Source organism: Adiantum capillus-veneris, chromosome 2, assembly GCF_014529385.1.
Source record: "Adiantum capillus-veneris isolate H3 chromosome 2, ASM1452938v2, whole genome shotgun sequence".
NCBI classification, from domain to species: domain Eukaryota; kingdom Viridiplantae; phylum Streptophyta; class Polypodiopsida; order Polypodiales; family Pteridaceae; genus Adiantum; species Adiantum capillus-veneris.
Window position 1 is genome coordinate 99,696,042 of NC_140932.1, and position 21,417 is coordinate 99,717,458.

At 45.1% G+C, this 21,417-nt stretch overlaps 1 protein-coding gene across 2 annotated transcripts in view; it reads right to left on the minus strand.

Annotated features, from left to right (window-relative positions):
* LOC147463280 (putative cytosolic oligopeptidase A) overlaps positions 1-21,417 on the minus strand; it is a 78,608-nt gene that overhangs the window by 39,347 nt on the left and 17,844 nt on the right. For both annotated transcript variants that reach the window (XR_015185026.1, XM_086487880.1), the window contains exons 5-7: positions 10,617-10,760; positions 10,282-10,512; positions 10,118-10,208 (exon numbers count right to left, since the gene is read on the minus strand). Coding sequence is in view for 1 of the 2 variants with exons in the window: in XM_086487880.1 (XP_086344006.1) it covers positions 10,118-10,208; positions 10,282-10,512; positions 10,617-10,760 (466 nt within the window). In the remaining variant the exon portion in view is untranslated. The remainder of the gene's footprint in view (positions 1-10,117; positions 10,209-10,281; positions 10,513-10,616; positions 10,761-21,417) is intronic.

Consider the following 21,417-nt stretch of genomic DNA (forward strand, 5'->3'; position numbering starts at 1 on the left):
AGGGAAGAAGCCAAAGCCAAGTGCAGGACTTGTTCCAGATTTGGTTGGAGACCAGCCAAACATAGATGCCACAGAGCTGTGCAGAGCTTGGGGCAAAGTTAGAGACCAGACAGTGCTGGTTTTCTTTGATCCAGGAGCCCGTGCAAATTTGATATCACCAGAATTGGCATCAAAGTTGGGCATTCGTGCAGAGGAGATGGGTATGACTGGGGAAGCAAGTTTGGCATGCCCAGGTCATTCAGAGCCCGTTACTCCCATTTTGGGGAAGCTTCGTCTGCACATTCAGAGCTATGTGGATGCAGAAGAATTTCATATTATGCCACTTGAGGGCTGTGACGTGTTACTGGGTATCCCATGGTGTTACAGGTTGCATGCTATGGTGGATACTTACAACAAAAAGATTACCCTTGTACATAGAGGAAAGACTCGTGTCCTTGATGTAAAGCTTAAAGGCGAGTCTGTTCCAGTTGTTTCTGCTTCTGCTATTTCATCTGTAATAAAGAATCATCTTTCTGCGTACTTGATCTTTGCAATGTCTACCTTAGATAAAGACAGGTCAACTTTTTTGAGTGGTTTCAGTGATTGTTTTTCGGACTCTTTGCCAGGGGAGTTACCTCCTAAGAGACCTGAGGATCATACTATAGATCTTGTGCCAGGTTCTAGTCCACCGAATAGACCACCATACAGGGTTAGTGCAGCCCAGCAGAAAGAGATTATGAGTCAGGTCAACGAGCTTTTAGAGAAGGGACTGATTCAGCCCAGTTCATCCCCTTTTTGTTCGCCTGTACTCTTAGTGCAGAAGAAGGATGGTTCATGGCGTATGTGCATTGACTATCGCGCCTTGAATAAGAATACCATCAAGAACAGGTTCCCCATCTACTGCAAAGTATTTTGTAGATGCGTCTACAAAATTCGGACAAAAGTCCTTTGTTGAATTTCTTCATCTTTCCTTCCTCAGAGAGGATCGAGAGTGGAGCTACCTTGGCAAGAGTGAACCACTACTTGCTTTGACTCACTCGTGTTCCTATTGGGCAAACCCATCCCAATCTTCTTGGATGCCTTCCTCAAAGCGTAGAGGAAAAAAATTTGTTGAAAAATTCAGCCTTGAATTGAATCCAAGTCTTGTTGTAAGTTCCTTGCAGAGCTTTGGTATACCACCGAGTACTTGCAATCCCCTTGAGGTGTTTAATCACATGCCTCATCTTCGACGCTTTTTCAGAAATTGCCGTTTGCAAAGGCAACTTCAAACTTGTCGAATCAATGCGGTAGCTTTCGGGGCATCTTCCCTTCCGTCAAAAGTATCAAACTTGACTGGAAGTGTTCCTAGGTCTAGAGACCTTCTTCATATCCTTCCCGGAATGACGGGATTTCATGGCTATAGTTCTGGATTGACATTCATGGATATTTTCTGGATTCTGAAGAATCTCGAGCATTCCGCTCCTTGGATTCTCTAGGTTCTTGAGCATCATGCTCTTGTCGCCTTCTCAGAGAATCCCAAGCCTTGTGTCGACTTCTTGCAGAGAGAAAAAATAAAAAAAATAATAAAAAATCCAACTCTGCGAGCTTTTCCTTGCAGGACTTAGGGTTCCGCCTGCTTACTTCTCTCTTGGCTTGTCATGGCTTCTTCCCGTATCTTCCCAGAGTCGTCCTCCTTTACAGAGAAAGAGAGGAGACCATGCTCTGATACCACTGTCACAAACGGGAGCGCATAGCAATATAAAATATACTTGGATAAATAAAATTTATCACTTAATATAAAGCCATAGGATATAGAGAGAAATAAATAGAGAGAGAGATTGAGAGTGAGAAGATCGACACAGTACTGGGGACCAGAAGATGGGCTGGTCCCCCCCCCGTAATAGTATCTTTATTACTGAGGAGAAGTCTATACAAGCACTTGAACCGAACGTATTACCACGTTCGTTCTAGAATAAGACTTGATGGTTCCCGAAAGCCTCAGCTTCCGATTCTTAGGACAAAACCCTATTCCAAGGAACTTCCGTTCCTTATTCCAATTCCTCGAGAATCAAGGTTCTCGCCTCTGGATCTCACCTTCCAGACTCAGGGCATGGCATCCCTGCAACTCTTTTCCAACTCTCTTTCCAGAGTCCTCTTCCCGCAGAACAACTCTGCTTTCCCGGACACGAAGTCCTTACTTGGGAATCCCAACTTCCGGATCACAACTTGAGAGACTACCTCTCTCCGATCCGTGGATCTACTTCCCAAACTCGGGTACGAAACCCTTGGGCTGATCTGGCTCTAGTTCCTCAAAGCGCTTTTCTCCTGCAGAGGCTCGTGCCTTCCTCTGCTCCTACTCCCTCACGAAGAGGAAGTACACCTGCAATCAAATACTCAAAGATCAAAACATGAAAATCTTTACCTTCAAAGTCTCGACGCTCGAAACGCAACTCCGTTCTCGAAAAAGCAATTCCCAGGAAGAGATCTCTCCATAGAAAATCCTCTCTTCCAATCCTACACACAAAAGAGGTGTGTTCTCGGGTTCCTTCTCGTAAATCAGCCCCGTCTACGACGTTTAAGGGCTGAAAACACAGAAAAACAGCAACTTCTTGCGATGGAAACACGCTTCGTAGGCACTTCTTCGCAAGGGAACTCGCGCACTGAGTCTTGGCGACATCTGGTACACTTGGGGCAGCCATGGGCATCCCCGGCAACGTCTTCTTTACGGCTGAAATCTGCAGCAGCAACTCCTCCTTGCAAAGATTGGTCCTCCCCTCTGAGTGAGGGCATGTGATGCTTTTATAGCTCCTAGCCACGGGCACGAATAGCTGCTCGTGTAGAGATCGCGGCCGTTTTTTTTTTTTTTTTCTCTCATTTTTTTTTTCTGTTCTGCCAGAAAAAGAGAGAGAAAACGCTGGCTGATCAGTTGCCTTATTATCAAATGGCTGCCCACTTATTAAGTGGGCGGCCGGCGTATATTAAAAATAATCTGAACCTGCCCAAAAACTCAATAAAACCTTATAAGTTAAAAACAATGCTTTCACAGCACTTCCCAGGCGTCCCTGGATGCAATCACATGCACAGTTGCAATGCAGACATAGACTTCCTCGCGGGAAAGCATCTGCTTTCCCGAAAAGCAATCCCGCTTTCTCAGAAAGCATCTGTTTTTTCTCAAAGTTTCCTGTGAACCCATCTTCATTCAAGTGCTTGCTTTTCCTTGTGCACAATTCTAACACAGTTCGGAATTTCCTCCCGACTATGGATATTCCCTTTCCGATGCACCCGTCACCCACCTTGTGATGCATCAGGAATACCCATCACCTAGTCCTTTCCTACCGAACTTACAGTACAATCTCCTTCACGATGCTCTATGTCACCCATCCTATGGGGCATCAGAGATGTCCGTTCCTGGATGGTCCGATACTTCTTTCCGATGCTCCCTGTCACCCATCCGATGTGACGCATCAGAAGTACCCGTTCCTGGTGGCCTTACAGATATTCCCGTTCTCAGTGCTTCCGTCGTTACTTTGAATGACGCACTAGGAATACTCTGTACTCGGATGTCTCCAGTGAGAAAAACCCTCTCACTTAAAATTCCAATAATTCATTTAGAATTATTTTTCCTATTGTTCCAAGCGAGAAAACCCTCTCACTTATAAATCCAATAATTCATTTAGAATTATTTTCTAGTCAAATAAAGCCAGTTTAGCAACAGGAAGCAATTAGGTCATGGCCAGACTTGAAGTCCGTACATGACATTCAAAGCTTTCTAGGCTTATGTTCCTACTACAAGAGGTTCATCCGAAATTTTGCTTAGATTGCTTCTCCACTCCATACACTACAAGGAAAAGGAGTTACTTTCAAGTGGACAGCCAAGGAAATTTTAGCTTTCAAACACTTGAAAGAGAAGCTGACTTCAGATCCGGTAATCATTTTGCCAGATCTTTCAAAACCTTTTGTGGTTCAGTGTGATGCGTGTGGCCATAGTCTTGGTGCAGTTCTAATGCAGAATGGTCGAGTAGCCGCATATGAGAGCAGAATTCTTTTGAAGACTGAAAGAAACTTGCAAGTCTATGAGAAAGAATTGCTGGCAGTAATTCATGCTCTCACTAGTTGGAAACACTATATGCTAGGGGCTGATTTTGTGATCCAAACGGATCATCAAACCTTGCGATATTTTCTCACACAGACGAAGTTGTCTGAGAAGCACATGCGATGGGCAAACATCTTGTCAATGTTCCATTTTCAGATTGTGCATGTGCAAGGGAAAAAGAACGTGGTGGCTGATGCGTTGTCACGAAAGCCCCAAATTTTAGCAGTGTCAATTCCGTACCATTGTGAACTAGACGAAATGAAGACACAATATACTGAAGATTCAGATTTTGCAAGGATCTATGACCAGCTTGTTGATGGGCAACATCATGAGCACTATATGCTTAAGAATGACTTTCTCATGATGCATGGAAAGTTATGCGTTACTAAACACTTACGGCCAAAGATTTTGATGGAAAGTCATGCTCCACCTTATGCTGGGCATTGTGGAATTGATGCGACAGTGAAAGGGGTTGAGGCATTCTTCTATTGGCCAGCTTTGCGTCAAGATGTTGACACATTTGTAAGATCATGCTTAGTATGCCAAAAAGTCAAATTTGACAAACAAAAGCAACCGGGATTGTTGCAGCCATTGCCGATCCCAGATAGGCCATGGGAAAGCATAGCAATGGACTTTATCTTTGATCTTCCAAGGACGCAAACAGGCACTGATGGGATTTGGACTATCATTTGTAGGTTCAGTATCATTTGTAGGTTCAGTAAGCAGGCCCATTTCATTCCTGTGAGGAAGAAGATAAAGCCAGAACACAGGGTCGAGATATATACCTAGATGAATCCAGGATAAGCCCAGATTCACCCTTGAAGGAAAGTGCAAGGTATACACCCATGGTAGTCACCCACAAGACAATATAACCATCAGCTCCATCATGCATAGTATTGACTAAATACCATGACATCCCCACTAACGTCGTCAGTGCCCAATAGTGGGTGTAGAACTAGGTACTAACATATGCTCCCCAACACAACACACACCACACGCACACACATATGAGCATACATCAACACAAAGTTCAGCGTATTGAGTTTCTGTCATGACTTCGGAGATCAAAGGCAGACTCAGCCATAATGAAGCCTAGCACTAACAGAAGCATTAAATCGAAAAAATTAGCACAAAAATGAGGTAGTTGATAGGACATACGTACCACAAAAGATAGAAAGAATTAGCACAATATCAACTGGTCGTAACTCGGACGAAAACTTCACAACGTGAAGTCTGCATGTCCGCAATACGACTAAAAAATATACCTAGATGAATCCAGGATAAGCCCAGATTCACCCTTGAAGGAAAGTGCAAGGTATACACCCATGGTAGTCACCCACAAGACAATATAACCATCAGCTCCATCATGCATAGTATTGACTAAATACCATGACATCCCCACTAACGTCGTCAGTGCCCAATAGTGGGTGTAGAACTAGGTACTAACATATGCTCCCCAACACAACACACACCACACGCACACACATATGAGCATACATCAACACAAAGTTCAGCGTACTGAGTTTCTGTCATGACTCCGGAGATCAAGGGTAGACTCAGCCATAATGAAGCCTAGCACTAACAGAAGCATTAAATCGAAAAAATTAGCACAAAAATGAGGTAGTTGATATGGCATACGCACCACAAAAGATAGAAAGAATTAGCACAATATCAATTGGTCGTAACTCGGACGAAAACTTCACAACGTGAAGTCTGCATGTCCGCAATACGACTAAAAAATATACCTAGATGAATCCAGGATAAGCCCAGATTCACCCTTGAAGGAAAGTGCAAGGTATACACCCATGGTAGTCACCCACAAGACAATATAACCATCAGCTCCATCATGCATAGTATTGACTAAATACCATGACATCCCCACTAATGTCGTCAGTGCCCAATAGTGGGTGTAGAACTAGGTACTAAAATATGCTCCCCAACACAACACACAACACACACACACATATGAGCATACATCAACACAAAGTTCAACGTACTGAGTTTCTGTCATGACTTCGGAGATCAAGGGCAGACTCAACCATAATGAAGCCTAGCACTAACAGAAGCATTAAATCGAAAAAATTAGCACAAAAATGAGGTAGTTGATATGGCATACGCACCACAAAAGATAGAAAGAATTAGCACAATATCAACTGGTTGTAACTCGGACGAAAACTTCACAACGTGAAGTCTGCATGTCTGCAATACGACTAAAAAATATACCTAGATGAATCCAGGATAAGCCCAGATTCACCCTTGAAGGAAAGTGCAAGGTATACACCCATGGTAGTCACCCACAAGACAATATAACCATCAGCTCCATCATGCATAGTATTGACTAAATACCATGACATCCCCACTAACGTCGTCAGTGCCCAATAGTGGGTATAGAACTAGGTACTAACATATGCTCCCCAACACAACACACACCACACACACACACATATGAGCATACATCAACACAAAGTTCAACGTACTGAGTTTCTATCATGACTCCGGAGATCAAGGGCAAACTCAGCCATAATGAAGCCTAGCACTAACAGAAGCATTAAATCGAAAAAATTAGCACAAAAATGAGGTAGTTGATAGGGCATACACACCACAAAAGATAGAAAGAATTAGCACAATATCAACTGGTCGTCACTCGGACGAAAACTTCACAACGTGAAGTCTGCCTCAGTCAATTGTCAGTGACAGGGATCCACGTATGACGAGTCTTTTCTGGAAGGAATTGTTTGAGAACATGGGCACTACGCTAAAGTTCTCTTCTTCGTTTCATCCGCAAACTGATGGACAGTCAGAAGAGACAAATTCTACTGTTCTGGACCAGCTCAAATGTTATGTGTCAGAGCACAAGGCAACTTGGGAACACCATCTTCCATTCGTTGAATATGCTTACAATAACACTGTGCATACGTCAACAGGTAAGGCACCATTTGAGATAGTGGAAGGAGGGAAGAAAGTCCCGCCTATTTTGCAGACTAAGGACAAGATTTTTGAGGCAGACAAGTATGTGCAAGATATGGATGAAACATACAGGAAGATAAAGATTGCTCTTGAGAAGACTCGGGCTAAGCAAAAGAAAGCTGCTGATCGTCAGCGTCGTGAACTTGTATTTTCACTTGGTGATTGGGTGTTTTTGCGCTTTGAAAAGGCCAGGTTAAGGAAAAGGAAAGGCAAGGAACGCTTGTTTCCTAAGCTCAGTATGCGATATTATGGTCCTTTTCAGATTTCAGAAAAGATCATCGATGTAGCTTACAGATTAAAGCTACCAGAAGGCTGGAAAATACATAGTGCTTTTCATGTCAGCCTTTTAAGACCCTTTGTTGGTGATGTGCCAGAGAATATGCTTGATGAGGAACAACCCGAAGTGGAAGAATTGGATGAAATCCTTGTTCCTGAACAAATATTGGCACATAAAGAAGAAAGGTTAGAGGAAAGATTGCAAGACGCTATTTGGTGAAGTTCAAGAACTATCCATCGTTGGATGCCAAATGGATGGAAGAGTCTGAACCGGTTGATTCACCTCAGCTATTGCAATTGTATCTTGAAGCCTTTCAGATGGAACCCACAGTGACTTGATGTAGCCTTTTCTCGAGCAAGGCAAGAGCATGGTTCATGATGCTCAAGAGAGTAGTTAAGCAATTGTATCTACTCTTTCCATACAGAATTTAGCTAGAGAAGTTTGTGCTTGAGAGTACACTAGAAGACTTCTATGCTTGATATATGTGTCGTAGCCAGGTTGGTGGGATTGTTTAGTCGTCCAACGCTACATTTCCGGAAGCATGTATATCCATCATAGAATATGTGTGATATCAACAGATACCGCATGTATTATTGGCATGCAAGCGAGGTCGCTTGCAGTATTTCAAGGGTGGGGTGTGTCACCAAGAGGTGTATTTTTCCCGTTGCCTTCCGTAAATAAGTACTATATATTTTTATTTATTTTATTTTTACTTGTTTTCCCCGGAACCCTTGAAAAGGTGCAAGTGGACATTGCATGGCCAGTGTGAAACTGGCTGCGGCCGAATAGGTTTCTCACAGCGGGAGTCTGGGTCGGTCAGTCTCGCACTCGTCGGGCCAGTTAGCACTGAATTCTGATGAGTATGGAAGCCTGTGTGGGCCAAATGAAGTCTTGGCCACTCGAAAAGTCACTTATAACTTTATAAGTCAGTGGGAACTAGAGAATTAACTCAAAAGGGGCAAACTGGACACATGGCGGGTCTAGGCAGTTTTGCCACTTCCAGCATGAAGAGGGGGCGCCCAATTTGAGAGAGGAGGCTGATTTTGAACACAAGTGACCTACAGTGTGTGTGTGTGTGTGTGTGTGAGTAGTGGGTGCAGGTCTACAGCTTTAATGGAAAGCTTGCCTTCTCCTCTGTCTCATGTAGCGCGATGACTTGCTCTTGTACATCTCTCTCCCCCCTTTGGCACATATGGTAATGCCCCACTAGTTGGGCTACTCAGTTGAACATGTACAGTTCTGGGGGTTTATGCGCGTTTGCCAAGGCAAGAGCCTTATGAACAGGAACTGGATTAGCTAATTGCTAATCCCCCACTGGTTCGCACAGTTCCATCGCGAAAGATTGCGAGTTTGGAGAGTTTTCTCGCGTGAAAACTCGTCCAATTCACAGGGGAACTGTCCCATTGCGTGCGGGAGCCCTTGGGACACGCGTAGGCATGTTCGCTCTCCTAAAAACGATCCGAAACAGCTAATTACAGCCTGCTGTGTTTTTCTGCAGGTTTAGGGTTTCGCACATAAACTGCAAGGGAACCCCGGGGGAGCCTCGTGAGAGCCTTGGGATGCGTGTACAGGCTTTTGGGCACCCAACAGTGAAAAACAGGGAATTATAGCCCGCTGAATTTCTGTGACAGCTCACTAGAATGCTTCCAGATAGCGAGGGAATCCGTCCTAGACAGGTGCTTTTGACCTACAGGGGTTTTTGCACCGTTATGCTGCCAAAATCAGGTCGAAAACCTGCGTTTTCAGCCCTCACCAGGTTTGGACAGCTTTGTGAAAGCTTGTGCTAAGTGGTCGGATCGTCTACCTTAATTGAATAAAGAAATACCGAAAGGGGCGCCAATCTTTGGGGCCTACAGGGTGTCGGTCTCGTGTACGCAATGACATTCTAGTCGCTGGATGCAACTGTGTTCTCTTCCCTTCTCAATGCTCTGTGTAAAGTTAACAGGTGATTGAAATAGTACCGCCCTCTACGTTGTACAGGCGGGTTATAGAAGACTTTTGGGAGAGGTTGTGGGACTCCAGACAGCCGAGGCGAGTCACCTTGTTTCAGTGGCTGGTCGCACATAGAGCTACAGCAGTCGGGAGCTGGCTAGTGCATAGTGGTCTCTCGGCCACATGTGCAGCTTGCGACCATTTAGTGGAGAGTCAACGTCACTGTCTTTGGGACTGTCCCTCGGCACAGCAGGTGTGGCTACGAGTTCTTCGGCTGATGCCTGCTCTCTCCACGGCTTGGTCAACCCTCACGGGCCCGGCACTTCAGTTTGAGCTATCTTCCACCAGCAGGATGATAGTGATGCAGGGGGGGCGACCTACACTCCAACCTACTACAGAGCTTACTCCACAGGAGTGGCGCAGAGAGAGAGAGAGGAGTGTTGGGAGCTCATCAGTGGCCTGACACTTTGGTTCATCTGGCGGGCCCGCTGTTTCCGTATCTTTGAGGCTCGCCCTGTGCCACCAGCAGAGACTGTTCGTGACTTTTGGCTAGAGCTGATCCATACTCTCAGAGGAGAGATTGAGGGACTACAGGGCAGCTCCGACCGCATGCGGGAGCGCCGCGAGGCTTTCCTTCGACTATGGCGCCCTGGACCTTTCTACACCATAGTCTAGGGTGTGCTCAGATGGCACTACCGTCCACCTGTGTGGCTCTTCCCTCCTCCCATCTCTTGATTTAGCCTCATTGTATATATGTTGTTTTTTCATTGGGAGAGTCATGCTTGTTGTAGCCCTCTCTTGCAAAGGTGGTTGTAGCCCTATGGGCAGTTTTCATTAACTAATAGAAGGATCTTTTTCTCGGAAAAAAAAAAAAAAAAACTTGACACCACCTTTTAGTGCTGGCTCCCAAGACGTGCTGCGCAGATCTTCCAGAAGTTCCTCCGCTTTGTCTAAAGTGGCCATCTTCACAGCCAGGCTCACCTGCAAATGCCCAAGCATGACTAAGCACAGCAACCTTACCAGAAAAAACCAAAAACACCAAAACAGAAAATACCTCTGCATGACTGAGGAAACCAAGAAGTTTAGCTTTTTCCAAACGAAGCTCAAGAATTTTGTTAATAATTGGAGTGTTATCCAGGTCTCCTGTGGAAGCACGCGTCAAATAGGCATGATAGAGCTCTTCCCTTAAAGCACGATTACGTACATGCTGCATTATAGGCATGTAACTAGGAATATCCAAAGTAATCATCCATGGACCATCCTCTGCATTAGCCCCTTCGTGACCCTGCCATAGACAAAAGAAACCATGTAAGAGGCAAGCGGTATCTTAATTTGCATCTTCCATGTACATAGGTGAAAAGCTTTCTGAGCAAGTAACAAAGAAATTACCTTTGCTACAGCTGCTTGAGCAGCCACACCAAGAGCTGTTGCTGGCAAGCCTGCAATGTCATCCTTGTTTGTGATCAGCTTTTCGAACTTCTTGGTTGAATCCAAAACATGCTCACTAAATTTTGTTGACAGTTTTTCAAGCTCCTGTTTCACAAGACTGACTGTCATTGTGGGTATGCTTGCAAGATGTAGCAGCCAACACTTTGTCTTCTAACAGTGGTTTGAGATGCTAACAGAGGTACAAGTGGCTTGCAACAATAATAATAGCAAAGAGCTGGATAAAGGAAACTCCTTGACGATGATCACCCACATGCAAAAATCTCAAGTAGTACAGCAAGCACACCACACCCTCCAGTGGGGGGGGGGGGGGATTTTTATTTTTTCTTTACTCCATAAGGTCAAAACAAAAAGTAAACTTCAGATTCACATTGCGACAATGGACAAAGAACAGTAAGAATCACAACGATCTCAAAAACTGCATTAAGAAAAAGCCTATTTTTCTCCCTAAAAGGAAAGAGCAGGTTTCTCATACAGAAAAAGCAAGAGATGCAATCCTTTGTTATATATGCGTAACTTCTAAAGAAACAATAGAGCTTAAGACACAGAATTACTAGCACTGGCAAAGTAGGTGGCTACAGCTGAAAACTAAGTTCCAACCCACTGTGGTGAAACCTGTAGAACATTGCACAAGAAGTCAATAAGCAAGAGATACATGAGGTGGAATTTCCCTCGGGGATGATTGGCCCCCAAATAGACGCCCCTGATGGTATTGCTTTATTTTATTGATATCGAGCAAGCTTAAAAAGCATAATTCCTTGAAGACACCATGCCCAAATCCTGGAGCAAGAACCGACTAAGCTCCGCAAGGCCGGTGGCTGCTCTAGCAGCAGGGTCTCCCAATGTGTCCAGTCTCCATGTCCAAAGCGCCACAACCTGCTCTTTGAGTTCTGTATCCAGCAAGATCCTCTCTAGGATGTGTAACCTGAAACTGCTACTTTGCTGCATATCTGACAAAGTAGGAATCATTGGCGCATGATCCAAAAAAGTAATCGCTGCCAAAATGCATACTGAACCCTCCATGTCACACATGTGATCACTAGCGTAAAAACGATCTATCCTAGAAAGATACACGCCTCTTACTCTACCATCAGAGACTAAGAGCAAGAGAGGCTGTCAGAGGGCCGTACAAAGCTCGCATGCTGCCATACATCTGAAATCCTCAAAGTCATACATAGGCGCTCCCAGCAGCCAACTCAGCCTCGTGTACAATAGCATGGTTGCCTCCAATCCTATCCAAGGGGTCCTCAAGCATGTTGAAGTCCCCCCCAATGCACCACTATTCTGCATGAGGCAAAGACTCCACAATATGTGGCTAAAACTCAGCCCGTCCACTCTCATGGTTGGGCGCATAAATGTTCAAGAATCCCACAAGGCTACCTTGAACCTGCATACTGACCCATTGGGCCCTGCCTAGCACAATAATACCTCTGCCCACAATGGCCTTCTGCCATGAGTCCGCAATAGTCACACATACACCTCCCTGAATGCCTCCACGCCCAAAAGCACCTGACCAAAATGTCTCATAACGGCCACCCAAGATCTGTCCACAACGCCAAATACGGCTCTCACAAAGTGATGCTCCTACAACATAAGAATATCTATGCACTACCCACAAGGAATCTTTGAAGCTCCCATCTCGGTCGACCCTCTCGCATAGAAATTGGGGTCCACCACACCCCCTGCACATTCCATGAGACAATCCTCATGGGGGCATTTCCATATGTGCAAAGGGGGGGGAGAGATGCGCGAGAGAAAATCATCGCGCTACATAGAGCAAGGGAGAAGGCAAGCTTTCTATTAAAGCTGTGAGCACCTACCACTACTCACCCACACTGTAGCGCACTTGAAGAGCAAAAATCAGCCCTCTCTTGAAATGGGTGCTGAAACGAACGGGGAGAATGTGTTGAGATGTCGAGCTCTACATCTTGAGCTGGCATCCACTACGGGTCTTGGCCGCTTACGGCATTTACTCACTGGCGCGTTAGGTGACCGACACGGAGAATCTCTGCCAGTGATTCTACAACTGGACTACACTTATAGTGCCAGCCTAGTACGCTTCTAGCGTGTTCACACTTAGTGACCGCATGTACATATGTGCTACTTTTTAGCTTTAGCACTTAGTCATTTTGTACTCTCTTTTCTGTGAGAAGAAGAAGAAGCTTTCCATCTCTGTGTGCTTTGTGCTTGTCTTGTGTAGCTCTCTTGCATCCTCATTCTTTACATGGTATCAGAGCTTCGTGCAGGCAAGAGAGGCTAAGAGAGCAAGAGTATCACAATCCCTTCGTTCGCAGAGATTTACTGTACAAGTACAGTGGTTGTATGTACGCTTGATTGTGGACACTCGTTGAGTGTAGAAAGCGTTAAAGGTACCACGATAGCAGGTTCAGCAGATTTGCACGTTTTTGCAGATTGCAACTATTTTGTCTTAGTGCTTCAAGATGTCTGACGGTTTCAGTCAGATTGTTACTGAGAAGCTTACTGAGAAAAATAACTACCCTGCATGGAAGTTCAGAATAACAAATTTCCTAAAAGGAAAAGGTTATTGGGACTATGTAGAAGGAGACAATGAAAAGGAACCAGAGATTCCCGAGGCAAATGCTTCAACAGAACAAAGGAAAGCTTTGAGGGATTGGCAACAAAGCCAGAGCAAAGTGATGTATTGGCTTTCTATGAGCATCACAGATGGCATGATGGGCTATCTACAGGATGCTGAAACCCCCGCCATTGCATGGAAAAACTTAGGCAGAGTGTTCGAGGTGAACACCAACGCCAGGAAGCTTCAACTAAAGTCGGAGCTAAATCAGGTTAAGAGGAACCTCTCCATCAATGATTATGCTTTGAAGATCAAGAGTATCATTGAGGCTCTTGGATCTATTAAAGTCTCAGTGGAAGACGATGACATTGTCCGTGCATGCTTGGATGGTCTAGGAGATGAGTATGTACATTTCAGATCTTCCATGAATACAAGAAACGACATCCCCGTGTTCCAAGATTTGATTTCTATGCTTATTCTTGAGGAGAAGAACCTTGACACATCTTCTTCTCATGGCAGAAATAATTCTGAACGGGCCTTTTATTCTAACTCCAACATAGGTAGAGGTAGAGGTAGAGGTAGAGGTCGTGGTCAAAGCCCAAGGGGTTGCAAGGGTCAATTTCAAGAAGGTCAATCAAATCAAAACAATACACGTGGCAGGGGAAACCAGTCTCAAGGCAGGGGGAGTCAAAGAGGTCGTGGTGCAGGATCAAGCAGGCAGCAACATACTGCAGATACCAGAGAATGTTGGACTTGTGGTGAAAGAGGTCACATGTCACGTGACTGTTCAAAGGGAAAAGCAAGTGAAAAGAGAGAACAGGGCAACTATGCATCTACTAGCAGAGATGCAGATGACAGCAAAAACGAGCGCATGTTTGTTATGCAGCATGTAATGAATACAATGACTGCAGAGAATTCCACCCAAGATGATGTTTGGTATGTGGATTCAGGTGCCTCTAATCACATGACGTCTCATGGAGAGTGGTTTAGAGATATGCGCAAACCAGATGTGTCAGGCTATGTGCAAACAGGAGATGACACAGCTCACCCCATTGCTCATGTAGGCGACATACCTCTAAATACGAAGAGTGGGAAATCAAAGTACTTAGCAGATGTACTTCATGTCCCAAACATTACAAAGAATCTTGTTTCTGTTGGACAAATGGTTGAGCAAGGTTTGCAGGTTCGCTTCAATCCCAATGGCTGTTATGTAGAAGATTTCCAAAATGGCTGTAAGCTGATCACAGAGGGCAAATGTGTGGGTAGAATGTTTACGCTGAATGTAGACATGCCTGAGGTAAAAGCTGCATTATTTGCACAGGGCACAGGTGTTGTGGCTGATGTTGACATTTGGCACAAACGCATTGGCCATGTCAATGAGCAGAGATTGCGCAGCATGCAATCAAAACAGATTGTAAAAGGTTTGCCCAAATTCAAGGTAGATGGTATGCATAAAGTGTGTGCAGCATGCCAGTTTGGAAAACAATCAAAGGGCTCATTTCCACATGAGCGCAATGTATGTAAAAAGCCACTTGAGGTGCTGCACACAGATGTTTGGGGTCCAACCGATACTGCAAGTATACATGGTGGCAGGTATTATGTCTCTTTCATTGATGACCATACAAGGAAAGTATGGGTCTACTTCATGCGTAACAAAAGTGAAGTGTTTGGTCACTTTCAGGACTTCAAAGTCATGATTGAGAAGGAGACAGATATGCAAATCAAGACATTGAGGTCAGATGGAGGGGGAGAGTACTTCTCCAACGATTTTTCAGATTTTCTGCGAATGCATGGTATACGCAGGCAATTTACATGCAGATATACTCCACAGCAAAATGGGGTCGCAGAAAGGAAAAACAGGCACATTGCAGAGGTTGCACGTGCATTGATGAATGAGAAGAACATGCCTCATCATTTCTGGGCTAAAGCTGTAAATACAGTTGTGTACATTATGAACAGGACACCTACAGCTGCGGTGCATGATGTAACACCTGAGGAAAAGTTTACAGGTACAAAGCCTGATTTGGCACACTTGAAAGTGTTTGGCTCCATAGCTTACGTGCATGTACCAGATGAGTTGCGTAGGAAATTGGATCCTAAAGCAGAGAAATGTATTCTTGTGGGATATTCCCTTGAACAAAAGGGGTACAGGTGCTACAATCCTACTACACGAGAATTACGAGTGAGCAGAGATGTAGTCTTTGATGAGATGAGCAGCTGGTACAGTAATGCACATGGCACTATTGGGGCTGATGTAAAAGATGATGTGGTTGTACAAAATGTGAGGCCACAATCACAGGTTTTGAGTGGACCACAAGAGTCCTCTTCTCGTAGCTCTGTTGAGAAGCCATGGAATGGTAGACTACGTACGCAGGTTACTCCACCAGCAGGTACAGGGAACATATCACAAAAAGGAAAGGAAAAGGTTGATGAACCTCCCTTTATGGCTGATGCATCATCAGGTTTTTCACATGTAGACATGGATTCAGATGGTTCTGAACAAAGTCTTGATGAGGAATTTGGAATTCCGGCTGTCAGGACACCTGGTGTAAGGAAAGTACAAGAAGATGCTAGAGGGCAAAGGAGTGACCCAGGACCGCGCAGATCTAACAGAGTCTGAAATCCAGTTCAGAAATTGACTTATGATGGGTATCTAGCGCATCACCAAACCTACATGGCTAAGGTGATACAGGATGTGGAGCCCACATGTTTTGAGGATGCAGTTGGAAATGTGCATTGGGATGATGCAATGAATGAAGAGATGGCTGCATTGGAAGCAAATGACACATGGGAGTTGGTGCCATTGCCAAGTGGCAAGAAAGCTATTGGCTGTAAATGGGTGTATAAAACCAAGCATAAGGCTGATGGTAACATTGAGCGTCACAAGGCAAGGCTGGTCGCAAAGGGCTATGCACAGACGTATGGCATAGACTATGAGGAGACCTTTGCTCCAGTGGTAAAGATGACGACTGTGAGAGCTGTCATAGCAGTGGCTGCATCTAGAGGATGGATTATGCATCAAATGGATGTAAAGAATGCCTTCTTGAATGGTGAGTTGCAAGAGGAAGTGTATATGGATCAGCCACCTGGTTATGTCGATCCAGGTTACCCAGATTATGTATGCAGGCTTCTCAAAGCTTTGTATGGTTTGAAGCAGGGCTCTAGAGCATGGTATGATAGGATTGCCAAGTATCTTGTCAATATTGGTTTTAGGAGAGCTCATGCTGATCATTCACTCTATGTACGTGAGAGTGATGTGGGGATTGTGGTCATTACCATATATGTAGATGACCTTATTATTGTGGGTGACAATGCTATGGAGATTGACCATGTGAAGGGCCTTCTCAAACAGGAGTTTGAAATGAAAGATTTGGGCGAGTTGCGCTACTTTCTTGGCATTGAGGTGATCAGGACTCCAGAGGGTGTATGGCTGTCACAGAGACAGTATGCTTTGGACATGTTGTCAAAGTATGGTATGGCTGATTGTAAGCCAATTTCTATTCCCTTGGATGTGAATGCAAAGCTGAGTGCAGAGAAGGGTGATGTTGTTGAGGATGTCAAGATGTACAGGAAGATTGTGGGTAGTCTAATCTACTTGACTATCACGAGGCCAGACTTGAGCTACACAGTAGGCTTGGAGAGTCAGTTCATGCAGCTTCCGAGGAAGCCACATTTGGATGGAGTACGACGCACACTTCGGTATGTGCAAGGGACTCTTGACTACGCATTGTTCTATGCAGCAGATATGCCATTAGCATTGTATGGGTATAAAGATGCAGATTGGGCACGTAGCATTGTTGATACGAGATCTACGAGTGGCTTCATGTTCTCTTTTGGGAGTGCTGCTGTTACTTGGAGCAGCAAAAAGCAGCCTACGGTTGCTTTATCAAGCACAGAGGCCGAGTACAGAGGTGCAGCAGTTGCGGCGTGCGAGGTAGCTTGGCTACGCACATTACTTGAGGACTTGGAAGTGCAGGTGGACCAGCAGATTGTCATCCATTGTGACAACCTCAGCAGCATGCAATTGGCTAGGAACCCAGTGTTCCATGCCAGGACCAAGCACATAGAGGTCCATTACCACTACGTTCGAGAGCGAGTGTTGGCGGGCGACATCGACTTGGTCTACGTCAACACAGAGAAGCAGATAGCGGATATCTTTACCAAGGCCCTCGTAGCTGAGAAGCTTCGACGTTTCCGGACTATGCTTGGACTCTGCGACATGCAGAGCTCGAGGGGGAGTGTTGAGATGTCGAGCTCTACATCTTGAGCTGGCATCCACTACGGGTCTTGGCCGCTTACGGCATTTACTCACTGGCGCGTTAGGTGACCGACACGGAGGATCTCTGCCAGTGATTCTATAGCTGGACTACACTTATAGTGCCAGCCTAGTACGCTTCTAGCGTGTTCACACTTAGTGACCGCATGTACATATGTGCTACTTTTCAGCTTTAGCACTTAGTCATATTGTACTCTCTTTTCTGTGAGAAGAAGAAGAAGCTTTCCATCTCTGTGTGCTTTGTGCTCGTCTTGTGTAGCTCTCTTGCATCCTCATTCTTTACAGAATGGACCTCCCGGCCACACGGACCGCCTACAGATACGCGTCGGACGAACCACCCGACCATAGCCACCATCCGGCACCTCCCCCGTGCTGGGGCCAGCGTCCGAGGACGTAGGCATGCACCTGTAAGACTGGGCGTCCCATACCACCCGGCCTCACCTCCTCGAGGTGACCTCGCACACTCCTAGCCTCGCACGCTAACCACTGGCACTCTGCCATTGGGGTCGATATTTGCAAATGAGGCCTTGGCCTCCCTTTTATAATAATGGCCGGCCACACTGGCTGTGTTCACACTACGTCCACCCGGACACTATACGCCCATCCTGACGGCATCTGGGCTAGATCCCCTCTCCTGTGAGCGGGACATAACATACTTCCCCCCTTAAGAACCATTGATGTCCTCATCAATGAAGTGGGGATATTGAGCCTTCAAAGCTCTAACAGGTTCCCAAGTAGCAAACCTTTCAGATTGACCATTCCATTTAGTTAAGTACTCGTCATAAGCCTTTTGACGCGAATGACGGGTACAATGATCCAAAACTGCTTCTGGTTCTCGAGGAATATACTCAGTTTGCATATCTTGCCACACATTTTCCTCGATAGACACCACAACGTCGGCTTCGCCCAATTTCGCTTTAAGGCAGCTAACATGAAACACTGAATGTACACTAACATCCGAAGGAAGAGGCAATTTATAGGTAACTTGGCCAATTTTCTTTGTGATCAAGAACGGACCACAATATCTAGCTGAAAGCTTATAATGCTTTCCTGTTCGCATAGTCTTGGAATCCTTGGGTATCGTCAGATAAACCCATTGTCCCACATCTAGAGTCCTTGGAGACCTCTTTTGATTAGCATAAGTAGTGACTCGATCACGAGCCGTTCTTATGCTATCCTTCGCCAATTCGAGCATTTCCTGCATGTCATACAGGAAATCACGAGCTTGGCGTTCCTTGACTTTCTCTAAGCCAATAGCAATTGGGGATTTAGGCTCAAATCCATACATCAGCATGAACGGGCTAAATCCAGTAGCAGAATGCTTGCTACTATTATAGGCAAACTCTAACTGTGAAAGATACCTTTCCCAGTCATATTGCCTATGAGAGACATAGGCTCTCAACATGTCCTCTAACGTCTGATTCATCCTCTCAGTTTCTCCGTCGGACTTGGGATGGTCAGAAGACGACATACTCAACTTCGTCTGAAGATGAGCAAACACATCTCGCCAAAATCGGCCAGTGAACTTAGTATCACGATCACTGACGATATCTTCTGGGAGACCATACAGCTTATAAAGCTGATCAACAAATAAAACCGCCAACTCATGGCTTTTTACTGTTGACTTCGTTGGTATAAACTTCGCCATTTGTGTGAGTCTATCGACCACAACCCAAATAGCGTCATTGCCTCGACTAGTATTTGGCAAACCAACGATAAAGTCCATGGAAATACTCTGCCACTTGGCATCTGGGATTTCCAATGGATGTAACAGGCCATCTTTTCTAAGGCGCTCTGCCTTATTGACCTGACACTGAGCGCATCTCTTCACGTAGCTCTCTATGTAAAAGCGCATTCTTGGCCAATAGAAATATCGCTTGACCAAAGCCAAAGGTCTTTGGATGCCTGGGTGCCCAACGCTAGGAACATCGTGGCATTCGCACAAAATCCTTCGTCGAATCTCATCGATTTCCGACACGCAGACTTTACCATTTCTAAACAATAGTCCACCTCTAATGGAATATTGTCGCTATCTCGTCTCTCCAGCACGACTCACTTGGGTCTCCGGACCACCCAAGCCTGCATGCGAGTCATACCCCGCTTCGACCTCATTCCATATCTTGCCAAAATGGCCATCGGAACGACATAGCCCTCGGAGAGAGAGATAGAAATCCGTCGAGATTTTAGCCATAGACAAGGCATTGACCTCAGGAATCCTGTTGAGCGCATCGACAACTCGATTGCTGTATCCTTTTCTATAACGGATTTCAAAGTCAAACTCTTGCATAAGCTCAACCCATCTAGCCTTCCGGCCTCTGAGATCACCCTGATCACAGATATAGCGCAAGGAATGATGATCTGTCCATGCAACAAACGTAGAGCCATACAAGTAGTGCAGCCATTTCCTCAGGGCGTGGACTATGGCGTAAAGCTCTTTTTCGTACGTTGGATAACGCATCTCGGCATCAGAAAGCTTCTTACTTTCAAACGCAACAGGACGTCCATCCTGGTATAATGCCGCACCAATAGCATAATCGCTAGCATCCGTTTCAACCACAAACGGTTTGCTAGGATCCACAATGTGCAATATTGGCGCAGTAGTCACCAAGTGCTTTAGTGTCCGAAAGCTCTCGTCAAGACGCTCATTCCAAACAACAGGGGGATTACCTTTACGATGAGGACCCGAAGTCTTCGGCCCTTTCACCCCTCCTTTGAAAAGTTTCGTAAGCGGAGCAGCAACTTTTGAGTAATCCTTGATAAACTTGCGAAAGAATCCAGTAAAGCCTAAAAAGGACTTTACTTGGCGTACATTCTTCAGAATGGGCCAATTTCGCACTTTATCCAATTTTTCAGGGTCAACGCGAATTCCATCGCGAGTAATGATGTGACCCAAGTACAAAAGCTCTTTTTTAAAGAATTCACACTTCGAAGCCTTAGCGTAAAGCTTCTGAGTTCTCAGTACTTCGAGAACAGTGCGTATATGCACTAGGTGTTCGAACAAACTTCGGCTATAGATCAAGATATCATCGAGAAATACAACAACGAAGTTGCCTAAAAACGGTCTCAGCAGATCATCCATCATCTGCCGGAACGTAGCTGGAGCATTGGTCAAACCAAAAGGCAAGACCAAAAACTCGTAGTGACCATAACGCGTATGGAAGCCTGTCTTAGGAATATCTTCCAGTTTGATCTGTATCTGATGATAGCCTGATCGCAGGTCTATCTTCGTAAAATACAACGCTGCATGGAGCCGATCTGTCAGATCGTCCATGAGCGGGAGCGGATACTTGTTCTTGACAGTGAGTTTATTCAACCCCTTGTATCCACGCAGAAGCGCATAGTGTTATCCTTCTTTCGAGAAAGTAGCACTGGTGCTCCCCACGGGGATTTGCTAGGCCGAACAAAACCCCTATCGAGATAATCCTTCAGCTATCGCTGAATCTCGTCCTCCTCGGTTTTACTAAACCGATAGGGTTGCTTTCAGAACAATGCCATGATCGACTCCTCTCAAAGGCGGCAAGCTTGGAGGTAGATCATCAGGAAAAACATCCTTGAAATCGGTCATGATTTCTCGGATAAGATTGGATTCATCAGAATCCCCAAGTTCAACAGAAGAACATGAAACATTTTTACGAAATTCAATGACAGAAGTACCAAGCACTAATGAAAGTACCAAGCACTAATGAATCAAACCAAGTAGATTGTACACATTGATAAAAGTCAACATCAGAGGACTTTATTTCTTTATACATTTCCAAAGCAGTAACAACTGGTATTGCAAAACCATTATTTATAGACTTCTGATTACAAAGCGACACAGATACATGAGGCATGTTCTGCTTAACAAAAACAAGAGAGTGATGTACATAGTCTATATACAATGAGTCTTGTTTATCATAAAACCATGGAATCCCTAAAATAACATCTGCTCT